This window comes from Ambystoma mexicanum, chromosome 3p (genome assembly GCF_040938575.1).
Source record: "Ambystoma mexicanum isolate Mex_15411 chromosome 3p, UKY_AmexF1_1, whole genome shotgun sequence".
Classification (NCBI taxonomy): domain Eukaryota; kingdom Metazoa; phylum Chordata; class Amphibia; order Caudata; family Ambystomatidae; genus Ambystoma; species Ambystoma mexicanum.
Window position 1 is genome coordinate 964,676,200 of NC_090925.1, and position 20,248 is coordinate 964,696,447.

Below are 20,248 nucleotides of genomic sequence, written 5' to 3' on the forward strand. Positions count from 1 at the left end.
GTCGTCTCCGCGGCGGCCAGGAAGAAAGCGGGGGGGGGTGCGGCCTCCACATCGACTTCCCCACCGGACGGTGAGGGAAAGAAATTGGACGCTATGGGACGCAGAGTCATCTCGTCGGCAGCGACGACGATTAAAGCGGCCAACGCCTTGGCTATCGTGGCCCGCTAAGACAGGGAGCTCTGGTACAAACTGGCTCCCCTGCTGGACTTCCTGCCGGACGAAAAGAGGACAGAGGCCCTGGAGATCCTGCAGGAAGGTGAGGTGGCTTCGGACCACGCCATTACCGTTGCGACGGACATCGCCGACACTGGGTTCCGCCAGTTGGGCAACGGCGTTTGCCTTAGGCGGCGTGGATGGCTCAAGGCTACGGACTTCCGTCAAGACGTTCAGACCAGAGTCCTGGACATGCCCTTCGATGGGAACAACCTGTTTGGCAAGACAGTGGACGATTCCCTTCAGGCCATTAAAGCGGACACTGAGGCGGCCCGGGCCCTGGGAGTTCTGCAGCAACGACGGACGCCCTTTCGGAGCAGCGGAGGCAAGGGCGCCTCCAAAGGTTCCGGCGGCGGTTTCTCCACCTACCGTCAAGCGGCCCGCTCGTCGTCTCAGGAGGCCTACAGAGGACGAGGCAAGTCTGGCGGACTCCGCCGTCGTCGCCAAGGAGGTCAAGGCGGCAAAGCCTCGTCCAAGCAGGATTGAACCGACCGTGGGGTCGGGCCCCCACCGAAGCACCCCGGTGGGAGGCCGGCTGGCGAGCTTCGTCAGCGTGTGGGAGTCCATCTCCACCGACCGTTGGGTGCTGGACGCCTTGGCCCGGGGCCACGCGCTCGAGTTTCAAAGAAGGTGTCCACGCGTCCCCCCCGTGGCCAGGAAAGAACTTCACGTCCCTCAACTTCTCCTGGAGGTAAAGGCGATGCTCAGGAAGGGCGCCATCGAACTCGTCCCAAAGAGGCTTCGGGGCTCCGGAGTGTACTCGAGATACTTCCTCGTGAAGAAGAAGACGGGGGGATGGCGCCCCATCCTGGACCTGCGACGTCTGAACAAGTTCATCAAGGCGCAAAAGTTCCGGATGGTCACCCTCCAGCACGTCCTGGGTCAGCTGGAGGAAGGAGACTTCCTGTCGTCGTTGGATTTGGAGGATGCCTACTTCCATATTCCCATCCTAAAGGGGCACCGAAAATTCCTCAGGTTTGTGGTCCAAGGGCGTCATTACCAGTTCAAAGCCCTCCCCTTCGGTCTACGGTCGGCACCCAGGGTGTTCACCAAGTGCCTCGCACCGGTGGCGGCGCAGCTGCGCCGCGAGGGGATCCACGTCTACCCCTACCTGGACGACTGGCTCATCCGAGCCAAGACGAGGGAGCTCGCCGTGGTTCACACGGCAAGGACCGTCCAACTTCTCACGGACCTGGGATTCTCCGTGAACTACGCCAAATCCCACCTGGTACCCGCGCAAGACGCTCTGTTTCTGGGAGCAAGGCTCAACACAGTGTCCCTTCTGGCCTCCCCGTCGGAGGAGAGGACCAGCACCATCCTGGGCAAGGTGCAACGGATGTTGGTGGCCGACGCGGCCAAGGTGAGGTCCATCAAGTCCCTCCTCGGAATGATGTCTTCCTGCATCTACCTCATTCCCATGTGCAGGCTCCGGATGCGCCCGTTGCAGGAGTTCCTGGACGCGCGCTGGATCCAAACGACGGGCAGCTTCGAGGAAAGGATCACACTCGACGAGAGTTTCCGACGAGCGATCCGGTGGTGGGACACCCGCGCGCATCTGACGGCGGGCATGGACTTCCAGACCCCAGCCCACCAGGAGACAGTGACCACGGATGCCTCCCTGGAAGGGTGGGGAGCGCACACCGAAAATCTGCACGCAAGGGGCCTTTGGCTCCCGACGGAGAAATCCTTACATATCAACGTCCTGGAGCTCCGTGCAGTGTTTTGGGCCCTCGGGTCCTTCCTTCCGTCCCTCAAGGGCAAGGTGGTGAGGATCTTCACCGACAACACCACCACCATGTTTTACATCAGAAAACAGGGCGGAACCAGGTCCCCAGCACTGTCCAAGGAGGCGCAGGACCTGTGGCATTGGGCAGTCGCCCAAGGGATGTTTCTGGTGCCGTTTCATCTGGCAGGGATAAAAAACACCATCGCCGACTCACTCAGCAGGGAGCTGCGCTCGTGCCACGAGTGGGAACTACGGCAGGATCTAGTGGATCGCCTCTTCCGACGGTGGGGCACACCCCAGATCGACCTGTTCGCGACGGCGACGAACTCCAAGTGCCGGAGGTTCGCCAGCAGGTTTCCCCAGGCGAGGAGCATGGGCGATGCTTTCTCGTTCCCCTGGGAGGGCCTGTTCCTCTACGCGTTCCCTCCTTTGCCACTGCTAATCCGGCTCGTCAACCAGCTCAAGAGGTCACGGTGCAGGATGATCCTCGTCGCACCTGCGTGGCCGAGGCAGATATGGTTCCCGGACCTTCTGGACTTGTCAGCGTCCCCGCCAATCAAGCTGCCGGTGGACGCGGATCTGCTCTCCAGGGAAGGAGGTGCCATCCTCCACCACGACCCGAAATCGCTGAACTTGCAGGCCTGGCTCCTGCAGCGCTAGAGTTTGGAGGATACGACATACCGGCCGACTGCAGAGAGGTTCTTGCAAAGGCCAGGGCGTCCTCGACTCTTAAATGCTACGGACACAAATGGAAGAGGTTCTCTGTCTGGTGCCACGCACAGAAGATTAACCCTCTACGGATTACGGCTCCCCAAGTTCTGCCGTACCTGCTGACGCTGGCCAAAGCTGGACTGGCACACGCGTCCATCAAGATTCATCTGGCTGCGATCTCCCGATACACCAGGACCACGGGACGGACGTCCTTGTGGTCTCATCGTCTGGTGAAAGAGTTCATGAAGGGACTGTTCAGATCGTTCCCGCCGGTGAAGGCTCCGGCCCCGGCGTGGGAGCTCAACGTGGTGCTGACCAAGCTCATGGGACCTCCGTTCGAGCCTCTGCACTCGGCCCCGTTGAAGTTTCTGTCGTGGAAGACAGCGTTTCTTGTGGCCATCACCTCCGCACGACGGGTGGGAGAGATCCAGGCCCTTTCCTGCAAGGCCCCGTACTTGACTTTTCACGACACGAGGGTGGTGCTCAGGACGCACCCCTCCTTCATGCCCAAGGTACCGTCGGACTTCCATCTCAACGAACCCTTGGTGTTGCCTGTATTCTTCCCGTCGCCTTCGTCGCCGGCTGAGAGGACTTTGCACTCGCTGGATGTGGCTAGAGCGCTGAAGTTCTACGTGGACCGCACGAAGTGTTTTCGGAAGACGTCACAACTCTTTGTGAACTTTGGACCTGTCAATCAGGGGAAGGCTCTCTCGAAGGCTTCCATTTCCAGATGGCTCTCCGGCTGTATCATGTACTGTCATCGGTTGGCAAACCGACCGCTGCCCGGCCGTCCGAGAGCCCATTCCACCAGAGCGATCGCAGCTACCACGGCGTTCCTTTCTGGTGTGCCCCTGCTGGACATATGCAGGGCTGCTACGTGGAGGTCGACGCACACCTTCACGAAGTTCTACTGCGTCGATCGGGATTCCAGGGAGGAGTCCAGGGTCGGCCAAGCAGTGCTGCGCAACCTGTTCGCCTGAGGTGAGCCTGGTGAGGAGGTAAGATGCTTAATGTTGAGTTTGATGCAATGCTTAATGTTGAGCCTTTGCCACCTCCCGTGGTTGTGCATTTGTGTACTGCTATGTATTCTTTATTCATGAGCATGTGAATCCATGCCAGACCCCATGCTGGAGAAGGAACAAGTTACTTACCTGTAACTGTTGTTCTCCAGCATGGGTCTGGCATGGATTCACATGCGAACCCTCCCGCCTACCCCTCTGCGGCTCTTCACTTGGTCATACTGCCACTTCACGTGCTTCCAAATCTGAAGATGGCTGCCAGAGGCGGTGCTTAGGTAGAGGGCAGTCATTGGCTGTGGTCAGTATGACGCAGAGACCAGTGATTGGTTGTTACTACGAAAGACAGATCAGAAACGAAACTGATACTGGTTTTTTCTTTACCGAGGATTCCCAGCCTGACGACGGGGAATATTCATGAGCATGTGAATCCATGCCAGACCCATGCTGGAGAACAACAGTTACAGGTAAGTAACTTGTTCCTTAGATCGCTTGTCCAGGTTCTATGCTCGACCTCCCTCCCATGAAATGGCAACAGCCGTGATCCCGCCCCTCCCCACTTAGAACATAGCACCCTACAAACGCCTAATCAAACATTTCAACAACATAAGTGAAACTGAATACAAAAAGGCAGTTACTGTTCATAGTGTTAACCCTACTTTAGGCAGCCCCCTACTGCAGTGGTCGCGCAATATTGTTACCCTTGCTCCACCGTCCTAATGCTGATAGGGAGCTCATGTCTTTCTTTTGGCCTTCATGGCTCACCACTCTTGGCTAACTGCAGGCTGCCTCTACATCCTCCATCGCGTCCTTATCTTCCGCCTGCCGTTGCACCCCAGAATCCTCATTCCTTCTTCCACACTATCCATGATCTTTTCCTCATTCCCCAGTTCAACCTGCAGTCAGTTGGGAAGAGCCACCGATGTTTCAGATTCTTCCTGAGTTCCTTCGTCATGGTTTTGAATTCTCATTGTTTGGCTAGGGTCACTTGCTTCAAGTCATCGAACAACTTGACCTAACTCCCTCCGATGTGTACTTTGCCACCTCTCCTAGCGGCGTTCATCCCCCTCTGTCTTTAAAGCTGAGCAGCTTCACAAAGACATCTTGCGGGCACGCCCCTGGATCGTACTCTTACGTCCCGTCACCTTTCCTGCATACTGAATGGGCGTCCCTTCCAAGGGACGAGAGACGGAACCTTTTTGACGAGAAAAAACCTTCCCCTTTAAATTTAGAGGCGTGTTGGGGTGCGTCCCAGGGAGCATGCGCTGCCCTGACTCCGCCCTCCGGTGCCACACCTCAGTCCCCTTTTCCGCGTCGAATGGAACGGGCCGAATTCAAAAGTGCTCCTGGGTTTGGCTTCGGCCATGTAATTCCACACACAGATACTTCTTTGTCTTTTTTTGTCTTGTTTATCATTCAGGTACTCGGTCCTCAGGCGTTACGCTCCTCCCCGGCGCATGTAGACTTCTACAGGGTTCAGCAGGTGTCCATCCTGCAACAGGCTCTTCCCAACTTCAGACCCCCACGCCCTCTGTCTAGGCCCAGACCACGGTTGGCAATCATGTTCGGCGAGTGACTCGCTGTCCTCAAAGGTGCTGAAGAACAGACTAGCCAGGTGGAGGGAGCTCTTCCAGAGGTCGCGTCCAGAGGATCTCAAGAATTTTGTGAAGCATCGAACCAGGCCCAACGTAGGGCCGATATTCTCCATTGCACCCCGCAAAGTAGACTCCTTCCCAGGGACTCTTCTGCGCAGGAGGGACCGGTCAGGTCCTTCTACCAGCACGTGCACCGAGGCTGCTTCGGCTACCGGCCTTCGGGTCGAGGGATCCTCTGATCCTCCCGGGCGCAGTGTTAGGGACCGGAAGGTTCTTTTACCGGGTCTACACCTGAGGGGCTCTGCCCTTTTACCGTCACCATGGCCGAGGGGCTACGCCCTAATAACGGCAATACGTCGGAGGGGGCGCCTAAACACAGCTCTACCGCCCCCGCGGGTCGAGGGTGTCACACCTACCTGGCGTAAGCCCGGCGAGCAGGGTAGGCCTCATGATCCACACGCAAGAGTCTTGGAGGAGGCTGGGCCCAGTGGGCCGAGCACCTCGTCACAGGCATGTGGCAGGCAGCTCAACAAAATGGCCTCGGCGCCTGAAAGAAGAACCCGTCCAACGCCATTCCAGGAATTCGGCAAAGAGCGAGTGCCAAGGTGGAACTGGCCTCAACCAGGTACGTGGCCTACAGTCTACCCCTCATTTGCGCAGGGCAGCTTTCCTTTGCGTCCATATGGACAGGGTACTCGGCGGCTTCAGCAGCTCCCTGCTACCCAGTCGGCACCCCCTGCCACCTCTTTGGCCAGTGAGGAGGTGCTCTTCGAGAAGTTCCTCAGCCTAATGAAGTCACCTCAGATGGGGGTTATCTTCAAAGACGCCATCAGGGAAGTCCTCCCCTCAATGCTAGTGGCACCACAGATGCCTCTGCCGACGCCCCAGGCCCTGGCGCAGCCACCTCCTCCGGCTCCCTAGCTGACTCCACAGGGGGCTCCACCGCTGCCTCCGGCCGCGGGCTCTGTACCCCAGCCTCTGGATCCAACTACTACTGCTCCTCCTACTCCTCCACAGGATCGTCCAGATCCGCAGGATACATATGAGGAGGAGGATCCAGACACGCCCTCCTCAGCCAGAGCCTTCCACGAACGTCTTGCTGGTCTGGCGGAATACCTGGGCGTCCCCCAACCCGAGGTCGAGCAGCCGGCAAGGGGGGGTTCTGGCTGAAATCCTCACGGGATGCCCCTCAGCCAAATCCGTGATTCATATGCAGACCGATGTAGTCTGCCTGGCCAAGAAGTGCTGGCTCAAACCCCACTCGGCCCAGCTGGTCAATCGACACCTGGACGTCAAGTACAGGCATGTGGAGGGGAATACACTTGCTTTCGGCCCATCCTCAGCCACACGCTTCGGTAATCGCTGCAGCATCACTATACTTCAAGCCCCAGTCATCCTCGGCCTCTTCCTCTGCGGCACTGCTAGGCAAGGAGGAGAAGATCTTGGAGGCGTATGGCAAGAAACTCTATTCCAACGCCTCTTTACATCTACTTCAAGCCTATGCCGATGCCAAGCTGGCTGCTGCCAACCAGAGATTATGGTGGGAAATTGCGGACTTCCTCCCGGGACTCCCCACCCAGAGCCAATCACGCTTTAAGGCAGGACTAGCTGAAGCCAAGCTGGTGGCTCATGACCTCATGGAATCCACAGTGGCTCATATTGCTACCTCAGGCCGTGCCATCTGTATTGCCACAGACATGAGAAGAACAGCCTGGCTCCGGGCAACAAAATTCAACCCAATTGTCCAGGAGTGCATACTAGATCTACCGTTCAAGGAGGGTGGAGTGGCTCTTCCACTCCTCTACTGATGAAGAGCTGGACAAGAAGAAAAACAGCTCACAAACAGCAAAAGTCTTTATCCATCCTCACAAAGACCATGCCCAAATCGTACACCCAATCACAGCAGCGCTCGTAGAGGGGGTTGTACATAGGGTGGGTTCTGTGGCTTCCAGGAACGCAGATCCAGGCAGCCGGACCGTTCCGTGTCTCGAGAGCCAGGGCAAGCAACAAAATGACGGGGGTAAGTGCTTTTTCCAGTGCCCCTCCTCAGTGACCGCTTCCGAGGGAAAGAAAGCATGACACACCCCTTCAGGTCCACGTGTCTCCGGTGTGGGGTGGGCTTGCTCTACATGCACAGAATTTTGCGGACCCCTGGATCCTATCTGTAGTATCCACGGGGTACCGCATTCCTATCCCAGCCTCTCCTCTCCTCCACTCCCACAGGTTCGGACAGCAACTCTTTTGACGAAGATCTGGTTGCTCGTAGAGAGCCAGTCAGTGGAGGAAGTCCCAGCCTTCCAGCGAGGCTTTGGCTTTTACTCCAGGATTTTCACTGTTCAGAAGAAGAACCAGGTGGGCCTGAGAGTTGTGCTGGACTTTTCCACCCTCAACCTCCCCTTACCCCTGCAAAAATTCAAGATGGTTACGCCAGCTTTTATAACGGAGACATTGGACAAGGGAGACTGGATGTGCTCCCTGGATCTGAAAGATGCGTACCTACACATCCCGATTTGGCAGCCCCATCGTTCTTTCCTACAGTTCAGGATCATGGGCTACCATTTTCAATACAAGGTCCTTCCTTTTGGCCTCAACTCGGCCCCCAGGGTCTTTACCTGACTCATGAATGCCGTGGGGGCCCGCCTCAGAGCGCAGTGCCTCCACATCTACCCATACCTCGACGACTGGCTCGTCAGGGCTACATCTCCGGAAGCGGTTCACCATTCTTCCCATGCCCTCATGAACGCACTGCACGATCAGGGCTTCTCGCTCAATCTCAAGAAGTCACAGCTGCAGCCTATGCAGACTGACATTCCTGGGCCTCACCCGGGACATGTGCTCCGAGAAGGTCTTCCCGTCTGAGGACAAAACCTCGGCAATCAATAGGGTCACTGCCCACTTCCTCAGCAGAGAGGGACCTCTGCATGGTGGTACCAACATCTCCTGGTTCTACTTGCAGCGGTCCTATGAGCCGTGCCGCACACAAGACTAAGGATGAGGAGTATTCAGCTGCACTTTGCGGCCTCATGGAACCAGGAATGGGTCTCTCAATCCGAGAAGATCAACATCCCTCCATCTCTCCACCAGACCTAACATGGTGGTCCAGGGACTGCAACCTACGGACGGGCAAGCCCTTTCGGCTGCCCTCCCCGCAGGCCACCATCAACACAGACTCCTCGCTCGAGGGCTGGGGAGCCACCCTGGACGGCCTCTCGGTCCACGGCACCTGGACTTGACAGGAGCAGGAATACCACATCAACTGGTTGGAGCTGAACGCCATCTGGCTAGCGCCCGGAGCATTCCAACTACTTCTTAGGGGCAAGGTTGTCCTCATTCAGACGGACAACTCGATCAGCATGTATTACGTCAACAAGCAGGGAGGCACCAGATCCCCTCCTCTGTGCAGACTGGAGATCAGCATGTGGGAGTGGGTCCTGGAAAACGACATTTACCTCACGGCAGTCCACCTCCGGGGGGAATCCAACCTGAAGCGTACAATTACGAGTGGCAGCTAAACAACCTTGTTATTCAGGATATCTTCAACAGGTGGGGTCACCCCCACGTGGATCTCTTTGCCACCTGGCACAACAGGAAGTGTCCCAAGTTTGCATCCTGGCAAGGTCAGGGTCCCGGCTCTATGGGCGAAGCATTTCACCTTCAGTGGACCGGCATGAAAGCCTACGCTTTTCCGCCCACTCCCCTGATCCACGGGGTAATCTGCAAAATCAAGTAGTCTCGCAGACTCCTCATTATTCTGATAGCTCATGGTGGCTGGCCAGGCCATGGTTTTCGGAGCTACTCAGCCTCTCACTCACAGGTTGTGTCTCTGGTGCCTCGACATGGCTCACGGGACTGACGGGTGTCCGTCGTGCACCGAAATGCAACCTAAATCCCTTTGTGATCAAGAAGCAAAACTCGCTCTGGGTCGGCCACCCTCCAAAACTCTGGCGATGTGGACGGTTCGGTCTTCGTAGACTGAAACTGAGGGGCATACCCCTGAGAAGGAACACCGGTGGAAGAAGAAACAGTCCCACTTCAGGAGCCACTCTTCCTCTTCCCGAAAGAAGAAAAGGCGTCCCCGCCATCGTCGGGATTCCGAGTCGTCGACAAAGAGGTAATCCGTCGGCTGGGCCTACCACCCGCCATGAGTGGGAGGATTTCAAATCCTTGATGCTTGCAATGTTCAAGCAGCAAACTTCAGTCAGCGCGTCTAACCCCCCCCCCTCCCCACCACCACCCACGCAGCATGCTTCAGAGCCAAGAGCGGTGCTCGCTGTATCCTACCCCTCTAGTGCCCCGGTACTGACAATGTCCAAACCGATAAATCTTTCGACATTGAAAGAAATCCAATGGAAGCCGGATTCCCCCCGTGCATCCAAGAATGTCGACGCTACTGCGTCTTGACCCCGATGGACACCGACATCCACCATATCGGTGCCGAAGGACAAACCGTCGACAGTTGTCGAGAAAACATTTACTCTGCAACCCTGGTCAGAATTTTTCAGTACCATGCAAAGCATATTCGCCGATCATGACGCTGATGACTAGGGAGATGTCGACCCGATTTACGTGGGTTCAGGAAGGGTCGAATATTTTGACGACCAAAACCAACTTTTTACAGCTAGCTCAAGGCCTCCAAGACACCAGCGGTCTGGACACCTCGCCAGACCTCGAGTTTCAGCAGTCCCACCCCTATCTTTGCAATACCTCTAACTTCAGGGCTCTGGTAGAAAAAGTTGACACTCTAGGATTGCATTCATCAGTGGTGCCTGTACAAGGTTATGACCTTACCGACATTGTAGATGAAGGCCTTGCCACTGAACGCAATATGCCTCTAAACCCGGCCACTGCTGATTCTTTAGCAGTTATGTGGCAAAAGCCATGTTCCTTTCCTCCTGTCGGCTCCACCATTTCCAGGAAATACAGGCTGGCTAGAGGAGACCACTCATTACTCTCCTTTCACCCTTCCCCGGCCGAGCTTATTATTCTGGCTGCTACCGTCTCTTCTAGACCTGCATCTTATACATCCACTCTGCCTCCAGACAGAGGAGCAAAGAAAGTAGATGCCCTGGCAAAAAAGGCATTTGCTTCAGGTAGCATAGCCCTCAAAGCAACAAATGTGGCAAGCAGTTTTGCCAAATACTCCTTCCGTCTGTGGACAGCTGTGGAAAATGCTCAGTATGTTCCCGAAGGAGAAACGCGCAAGGGCTTCCTACAGCTAGTGGAGGATGGGAAGGAGGTGACCAGGCAGTGATTGCAAACAGGCCTGGACATCGCAGACTGTGTGGGCTGATCTATTGCCTCAGCCATAACACTAAGAAAGCTGGCCTACTTACAAACCTCTAGTTTCTCACCTAACGTCCAAGTAAAACTTCTGGACATGCCCTTCGAGGGTGATATTATTTTTGGCCATAAACCGATTCCCTGGAAAAGTCCACGGAATCCAAAATTGATGCCAAATCCTTAGGCCTAGCTGCACGGCTTGAAAACCTGCATTTAGCTTCACCTCTAGGGCACAGGGCTACAGGAGATATGCTCCATATGACAGGAGAGCGCAGCTCCCACTGGCCAGGCAAGGGCAGAAGCGTTTCTCATGCTCCGGAAGCGGCAGAGGGGCTTCTAGAGGTCAACAGGCAGCATCAGCGGTGGGGGCAACCCAGCCTCGGAAGCCGCTTTGATTTTCCCCTCTCACAGTGCACCGGTTGGAGGACAGTTGACGGAGCATTTTCTCCAGTGGCAGGGAATTACTTCCGATGCCTGGGCTCTACAGCTCATTCAATGGGTTTATAGTCTGCCATTTGTAAGAAAACCACCGGACAGACCTCCCCAACCTCCATTCCAACCGGGACAGAAGCTCCAGGAAGAACTGGAAGCCCTGTTGCTGGAGGGTGCCGTGCAAGAGGTGCCAATCGAGCAGAGAGTATCAGGCTGGTATTCTCGGTATTCCTGGTGCCCAAGAAAGTAGGAGGTCTCCGTCCCATACTGGACCTCAGGGCCTTCAACAAGTTCTTGTGGAAAGGCAAATTCAGGATGGTGACATTGAGAGAGATTCTCCACGCTCTCGAACTACAGGACTGGCTGGTGTGAATAGACCTACAGGACGCCTATTTCTATGTGTCAATCCATCAAAAGCACAGGAAGGTCCTAAGGTTCACCATAGGGAATATGCTCTATCAGTTCAAGCTGCTTCCCTTTGTCTTACCTCCGCCTCAAGGGTCTTCACCAAGCTCATGGCGGTAGTTGCGGTTCACCTCAGGAGATCCGGAGTCCACGCATTTCCATATCTGGACGTCTGGCTGATCCGAGGAAAGTCTGTAGTGCAGGTATTGTCCCACTTAGAGGGCACCTGCTTGCTGCTGCACAAGCTGGGCTTCTTCCTAAACTTAAAGAAGTGCCACATGACACCAGTCCAACGGCTCCAGTTCATCGAAGCAGTCCTAGATACCCGGGTGCGGAAGTCCTTCCCTCCCGAGGAGAGAGTAGTCCGCTTGACTCAGATGGTCGACTTGTTCAGGAACCCTGCCAGTCTACCGGCGGCTTCCTTTCTCCGCCTGCTAGGCTTCATGACCTCCTGCATTTTTCTAGTGCCAGAGGCCAGGTTGCGCATGAGATCCCTGCAATGGCTACTGAGGGTTCTGTGGTCTCAATACCTTGGCTCTCTCTCGGATCTTCTTGGACTGTCTGCATCGGTGGTCAATGACCTATCCTGGTGGGCGGAACGCAACAGCCTTTTGGTGGGAGAAACCTTCTGGCCACGAACCCGAGTGATCATGGATGCGTCTTTGAAGGCTTGGGGCGCTCACTTCGAGGATTTGCAGGTGAGTGGCCTCTGGTCAACGACAGAAGCCAGGTGACACATCAATAGGCTGGAGTTGCGAGCCATCAGGCTAGCCCTGAAAGCATTTGTCCCGTCTCTGCACGGACAACAGTGGCAATGCACTATCTCAACAAGCAAGGTGTTGTGCACTCCCGCCCCCTCTGCATGCAGGCGATGATGCTTTGGGTCTGGTTGCTGGAGACCAGGATCTCGGTCTCAGCAGTTCATCTAGCGGGCACAGAGAACAACTTGTCGGATGCTCTGAGCAGGCAGAGCACGGTCTTGCACGAGTGGGAAGTGTGCCAGGAAGTCCTAGAGGAGGTCTTCGCTATCTGGGGTACCCCAGCAGTTGATCCGTTCGCAACAGAGTCCAACAGGAAATGCGAACAGTTCTGCTCGAGGGAATTCCCAGCGAACGGTGCACTGGGGGATGCGTTTCTGGTGGATTGGACCTTCCCTATCCGTGTTCCCTCTGATTCCTGTCATTCCATGGGTTCTCCCGAGGTTGAAGGGGTTTCAAGCGACCATGATCTTGATCGCCCTGGACTGGGCGAGGAGAACGTGTTACTTCGACCTCTTGGATCTGTCCATCTATCCACCTCATTGGTTGCCTCGACGTCCAGATCTCCTAACCCTGTCGGAAGGTCAGATACTCGATCTGACTCCAGAATCCCTCAACCTACATGTGTGGCTCTTGAGAGGATGAGATATAATGTCTGGGACCTCTGTGAGGAAATACTTGGTGTTGCTGGCTGCACGCAGACCATCTCCAAGATCTTTGTATGCGTGCAGATGGAGAAGATTTTAGGCATTGTACAGGGAATGCAAGATTGACCCCATCTCTTGCCCCACCACTAAAGTGATGGAGTTCCTTCTGTCACTGACCTCTGCAGGCCTCCAGGTCACCACGGTCAAAGGCTACTTGTGTTTTTTAAAAGATCCCCGGATCAAGGTTTGTTTTTTACGATTGTGGTAACGGCACAATTCCTGAAGGGCCTTGTATATAAGTTTCTGCTAACTCCCTTTGTTTTCCCGGATTGTGACCTTAATGGTTCTGACATTTCTAATGGCGGCTCCCTTTGAGCCTATGCACTCTTGTCCATTACGGCTTCTCTCTTTGAAAACCGCCTTATTAGTGGCTATTTCATCCGCTAGGCAGGTGAGTGAACTACAGGCCTTATGCTGTAAGGCACCCTTCCTACGTTTCTTTCGGGAGAAAGTTTCACTCAGGGTAAGGCCTGGCTTCCGCCCCAAGGTTGTCTCAGAATTACACCTGTCTCAGTCCATCGACCTTCCGGTCTTCTATCCTCCTACGCATCCTTCTAAGCAGGAGGAACGGTTACCTCGCGTAGACCCGAAGTGGGCGTTGAGTTATTATATCGCAGCACAGCTGATTTCAGGAGAGCTGACCAGCTCTTTGTTTCCTTTTCTTTAGCCCGTAATGGCTTGCCCATAACTAAGCAGACCTTATCCTGATGGGTAATTTTCTGCATAGATGAATGCTACCAGTGCGCTGGGAAGGAATGACCAGCAGGCATCAGGGCCCATTCGACAAGGGGAGTCTCAGCATCCACTGTATTGCAGAGGGGGTCATCCATGCATAGCTTTGCAAAGCACTACAGTCTGGATATGGCTTGTACCTCTAATGCCCGTTTTGGCAGGGCAGTGCTGCAAAATTTCGTAGCATGACTTTCTGCTTCATTTACTGCTTTGGGAGTCTACCAGATGAGGAATCTGCAGGAGAAAAGCAATCCATTGAAGCAGAAATTAACTTATCGTAATGTGCTTTCTATGGATTCTTCTCCCGCAGATTCCTCATCTTTGACCCTTCCCCGCTCAAAGTCGGTGGTTGTTGCGCATCTCCTCTTTCAAGTTGACTTTGTGATGGTCCTTTGTGGCAGTTTTCTGTCTACCTGCCACCATTTTTTAAATCCAAGATTTTTCTAATGCTACTGGTATTGTTTGTTCAATTGTTCCTCCTTCGGAGGTCTATAGTTGCTTTCTTTTAAAGGGCTCATTATCACGTTTGTTCTCTGTTTTCCTATCCAGTGTGTGGTGCTTGGGGGGGGAGGGGGGGGACTGAAATTGGGGCGTAGTGACGTGGTATTTATACAATGCCCAACGTCCCGTCCGGAGCGGACGACCAGACGCTGAGCAAGATGGATTGATGGTCGGCATCTACTACGGCCCCTGTTGACATTTTCTGAAGAACAAAGCTGGAGGGAATATCTATCAGATGAGCAATCTGCGGGAGAAGAACCCATAGGAAGAACATTACAGTAAAGGAATTTCTCCTTTTGGTTGAGTGATCCTTCAAAATGTCCTGGTGTAGGTAATTTTCGTGCACTCTGCCCTCCTCCAGGTGCTGTCCTGCTATGGGAGACTATCTAAGATGCCTAATCTATGGAAGGAAGGACTCAATTGGAGGGTTCAATTGCTTACCTCCCAGTAATGTTCTTTCTGAAGCAATAGTCCTTCCTTCCACAGGTTTTTCATCTCAGATGCATCTCCTCCAGCGTCAGCTGTTTTGCAAACTTTTTCAGCTGCCAGGGATGCAGAGAGACCCCATTGTATGCCCTTTACGCCGAACGGGACATTGGGCCTCCATATGAAGAGCCATCCCCACCCCATGACCTCAGTTCGCCTTTTTTTCCCTAGTCCTCAGTGGTTGAGTAGCAGCAGAACATGAGGCGTATGAACTATCTGCCAAGAGTGTTAATTTAGAAGGGTGATAAGGAATCTGAGGCGTGGCAGGAAAGACTAATCCATCAGAAAAATGTACAGAGAGGCAGGTAATTTGTTCTTTACAGGCAAACCCATGTTGAAACCCCTGTTTTCACAAAATTCCACCCCACTATCAAAATCCTCTGGAATAATTCTGGCCTTTTGAAGGATTTCCTGGAGCTCATTGAACTTGCATTGAAAGCTCCTGATCATGCTTTTTTTTACCCTCTGCATTGTTCTGAACAACCCAAGCTGTTACAGCAGAACCAGTGTGGAAACGGGCAGCTGCATGGTCCCACCACCTCCAACTAACTGATCTAAGCAGAACCACCATGACTTTATCCCGTCAGACCACAAACTTGCATGGAAACTGCTCACTGTGCAAGAGAGGTGCGTGGGCTGCTGAACACCAGCCACATATGAGATCAGCAGCAGAGGTTACCAGAGCAGTCCGAGTGTCAAGATGGCAGATGCCCTGTTCAATGCACAGAGCAGCACCATGAAGTGCAGAGCAATGCAAAATGGCTACGAAGGACAATTCAAAAGCAGACAGCCAGTTGCTGGCTCAGTGGCCACAAATGTGCGAGGTTCTGAGCTTTTGGCCCGATTGTTGCAAGGTGTCAAGAAGCAAAACAGAGGAGACAAAACAGAGTGTATGTTAGACCTGGAGGTTGAGGAGCGACATAGAGCTCCTGTGGGAGAGGCACTTGATCACCTATAGCTGTCAGCAACTTTGGTGCTGTAGATGGCCTGTATCCCTGGGCTCACACCAGAAGCTCCCCAGGCTCTGAGAGATCTGCAAAGCCTGTCCAATGTTTGGCACAATCTGAAGCAAGCTTTGATTCCTCAAGCCTGGCATTTGAAAGCGATTGCATAGGACCTCAGCATTCTGACCAAGCCAGCGACTGTCAAAATCGTCAACCCAAGACAGTAGTTCAGGGGATACTTGAAACCCCATTGACAAACTGACTTTCATTTGACAGCTTACAGTGACGTTCAAGGTAAGTGAGGGATTGACTGACGTACTATGGTGGAATTGCTCCCTTTTGATTTTTTTTTTTTTTACTTCTTCATTTACTAAGGCCAGTCTCTTAGGCAGAATCCTGTGCAGTTCCCTTAGGGAGCACTACACAAGATTAGGACTACAGGTGTGAGCAATAAATCCCCGTTGGTACCAGTCTGTACAACAAAGATTTAGTTGGTAGCTGTGGCTGAGCAGTCAGACTTATCTCAAGAGGGAGGGAGATGAGCAGTATTCAGGGTTTACACAATAGGCCTACAAGACTATGGTACAAGGAAACACTGACCAAAGCTTTGTATTAAAAAGTAGTTATATATTTATTTTATACACTTCTAATAAAACACATGTATCACAGTCCAGCAAGTTAAATTAAGTCAAAGTAAAAATATACACACTCCCAAGTTAAATCGTAGACCAAGTGAACCAGAGTGAAAACTGAGCAAAACGGCACGGTGACAACTACACACAAGGGATCCTCTAACAATTCCTCACAAGGGAGGGAAAGCACAAGTTATATGGAAATAGGTTCTTACACACCCTAGCAACACTTCCCATCAGTTTGTGAACCAGTTCAAGCAATGCAGTGCATCAGTATAAGCAATACCTAAATGAAAACTGAGCAAAATGGCATTTCACAAGGTTTAAAAATGGGAGGGAAAGGGTAGTTAAAAGAAATAGGTGCACCAACACAGTTCTCAGTGAGAATTAATCTAAAGAAGGCAGGTCTAACAAATGTAGCCAGAGTCAGTAGGCCTGTGCCAGAGTCAGTGGTACAGGGCAAGGGCCCAGGAGCAAAATGTTCTTGTAGCTGCAGTCAAGTCTTTGGTTAACTAATTTGAAAAGGTGGATGCAGAAGGCGATAGACAATGTTGAGAGAGGGGCGGCCAACCCAACAGGTAGGTCAAGGATTTAAAACACCTTTAGTGCTACCGCGAAAAAAGGGCGGCCTGGCGGAACAATGTATCTTTAAATGAAGAAGTGGCTCCTGCGGTGGCGGGTGTTCGTGGTAGTTCCTGCAGTTCGGGTGATCCAGCAGAGGAAGAGAGGCTCTCGTCGTGGAGGAAGGTTCGAGTTACTGCACTACCCAGGGATGAAACCAGCCGCGGTGCTGCCCGACGAATAAAAGGTACGCTCCTTTAAATCGCGGTCCAGGTGGACTGGTGCCTGGCTATCCGACCTCCGAGTACTGGGTACGGGAGATTCGATCAAGGCAGGTCCGGGAAGGCGATTGGCAAACTGGTTGGCCCCACCAGCTCAAGGGAAGAAGGCTCTTGCAAGTGAAGATCTTCTCTCTTTGTGTGGAGAAAAGTGGTGAGACGCTGCAGCAGGGCTTCACCGGTGGTTCAGTCGTTGCAGATGTCTTTGGCTTCTCTCCTCTTCGGCTTCTTAGTTCCAGTGGCGACAGTGGCGAGGTCTTGCTCTTCCAGTCCTCAGGACCCTGCTTTTATGCAAAAAGATCCCATTCATACAGCCTAGCTGTCACTCACACAGTGGAGTGGTCATCTTGGCGGGAGACCCTCCAGCCTATCGGGATAGAGTGCGACATGGGTTGCTGAGGCAACCCTGTCCAGGGGTCCTACTCCCCCCCCCCCTCCCTCCCACACAATGGACCCACCCCAGACTCAGTGGCGCCGAAATGAGGGCTTCTCGACAGAAGCCTGCCAAACGGACTAACAAAGGATCCCCGACCTGGGTTAGGAGTTTAGAGAAAGACACGAGAAATAAGTTATATTAAAGTTCTGGCAAATAAAACCTACCAGAGTAAAGTTAATATTAAAATACACCGGCGGTATGTTAGAGGCTGTCAGAAAATGTTATAGCCCCGAACAATGGGAAAATCCCATATGGAAATATTTGCGGTCGAATATTTATGGTAGTAACCACTGCCACCAGCCAGAAACTTTTGAGAGACGGACTGTACGGTACCCTCTCGAAAATGAACATAGAGGAAAAACTATTAACCCCTTCCAGTACCTCCATAGTAAGATGGGTTGTTCTGGTTTAGTTCATAGGATTTGACTAGTAAAGTCAATGGGGACTTTACATGCCCTGAGGGACAGTAGTCAGCCCCAGGGTATGGAGTCTATGTTTGTGGGTCGCTACGACACCCCTGTGTCACTGCACTGAGGGTGCTGTGTAACACACGTAAATAAAGATGGTCCCTATGGGGTTGAGAAAGGTCCCAAAGGCATTAAACACAAAAATATCCTACAACACACATAGCAAAAATGCCTAAGAGTGGGAAAAAAAAGAGTTTCACTCTTAGCAGGTAAAAAGAAACAAACCCTTCAAATCCAGCAAAGCTGCTGGGGGACTCTATAGGTAAGGGAAATTAGCCATAGAATGAGAATTCTCCCTAACACAGTCCAAGCTCTGGGACTGTTTGTGTTGCAAAATAAATGTTTGTACATCCTTTTGATAGTACAGCGTTGTCTGTTGATTCCTGAGCTGCAACAAGGGTCATACGGTACCGAAACTCCCGCAGTCTGATTTTCAGCAACTTTATCTTGGCAGTAACGTAGGATTGGGAAAATCAGTGGAACCACAGCTGGTAAAATTGGCTAGTCTTTGCAAATAATTCTGTGGTGTGATGGTGGTGCAGAGGTAATGCGAACTTGTATTTAAATCAGATTGTGTTCGTGGTCATAGAAACAAATATAAAAATCTATAACAAAAATCTGCATTCATGTTTTTTCTCTAGGTCCTCCTGTGTGGAATGCAAGAAATTGACTTAAATGACTGGCAAAGGCATGCTATCTATAGGCATTACACCAGGACAAGCAAGCAGATAATTTGGTTTTGGCAGGTATGTTTGTTTAATGATTTGTAGTGCAAGTAACAATGAATTGTACCGAGTAGAATGAAATGCATCTGGGCACTGAAGGAATAAATAGTCGAAATCGACACGTGGCCTAAATCCATTGCATTGGTGAGCATACATATTAACAGAAAGAAAGGTTTTGATGCGTTTCCAAAAAGATCGCACAGCGTCCTGAGATCTGAGTCAAAGAGGTAGATTGTTCCATTTTCTTTTTTAACTGAAAACAGAGAAACGCTGATCTCATGTGGAGCAATGGCTGGAAGGAACGGTGAGTAAAAAAGCATTAGAAGATCTAAGCAGGCGAGAAGGATGTTGCAGGTGAATGCGTTCGTTATGGTAGTGTGAGGCCAGTCCATGCACGCACTAGAAGATGAGGCACAAGACCGAAGTGAATTCAAGATAGTATACGAGCCAGTGAAGGCTACGCCTTGCAACGGATATTGGAGAATCTCTCAGCAATTTGAGAATTAGTCATACCACTGCATGTATCCCATAATATTGTTAAATATAAAAACAAAGTTGAAGGTGATACATTTAACATACTAAATGTGTGGTGAAGCCTACTTTTGCTAGTCTATACATTGCACTCTGCAGTATTTTATGATAAAATTTGATGCAATGAATACAATTAGATTTTATTTGTGCACTTGGTGTGACCATGTGCTGCAGAGTAAAAACAGTGGCAAAACAGTCCTGGAAGTCCCCATCCTGTTAATTTAAGTATAGTCAAGAGATAGTTGGTGGCGTGTGTGCCAGTGGTGGCTGGATGACTTTTTTTTTTCTTCTTCATTGAGGTGCAAATATTTCAGATGAATCTGTTTGAGCATTCGCATTGTTCATAATTGAAAGTACTGTTCACAAAGTAAACGTTAGCATTTTGAAAACATAGATCTATAAATAAAGGTGATAGCTTATCTAATAGCTGTGCATTTTCAAGATTTTAACAAAGATGCACGTCCTTGGCACTGTACTGGCGTGACTGATGTACAGTCACAGATTAGACAAGGTAATTGAAAACTCATACGTCCTGTCCCATTTCATACCCCCGCTCTCTCTGCCCCCCCACCCGCCCTACCCCCGCTCTCTCTGCCCCCCCCACCCACCCTCTACCCCCGCTAGCCCATGTTTCCCTGTAAGAAAGTATAAAAAGGGAGGGCGCAAGGTTACCTGCATCTGGCGCAGACCAGCGAAGACCAGGCCAGACTCTGGTGAGCCAGTGCTGGTGCGCCTTGTCACCCAATAAAAAAAAGTCACTGGGGCTGATGGGATTGTAATCTTCCCTACCCAGTGTAGTTAGTCAACAACTTAATTTCGAATCTAGGTAAAATTTTACAGGCTGCCGTAAAAGCAAGTTCGTAACACTTGCATGCAGCGTACAAAGAGGAGAATGTCAACATTTTCCCCAGATAATTTTCAGAGTGAAGTCACGTTAAATACAATTTACAGATACGCTTCCAAAATGAAATACATATGCACTGTGCGAGCCGCACCACAAAGGCAAGTAAATATCCCAGACACACTTCTCACATCAATTAATTGCAGTCTCATTGTTAGGACAAAACTTGCTGTATATGTTCTGGCGAAGACCGGGCTAGACTCTGGTGCGC

The 20,248-nt window shown here is 52.1% G+C and overlaps 1 protein-coding gene across 4 annotated transcripts in view; it reads left to right on the forward strand.

Annotated features, from left to right (window-relative positions):
* The window catches only part of ITCH (itchy E3 ubiquitin protein ligase), a 2,968,415-nt gene that overhangs the window by 2,597,320 nt on the left and 350,847 nt on the right, over positions 1–20,248 (forward strand). For all 4 annotated transcript variants that reach the window (XM_069652264.1, XM_069652266.1, XM_069652265.1 and 1 more), the window contains exon 21: positions 18,522–18,626. In XM_069652264.1, coding sequence (XP_069508365.1) covers positions 18,522–18,626 — 105 coding nt within the window. The remainder of the gene's footprint in view (positions 1–18,521; positions 18,627–20,248) is intronic.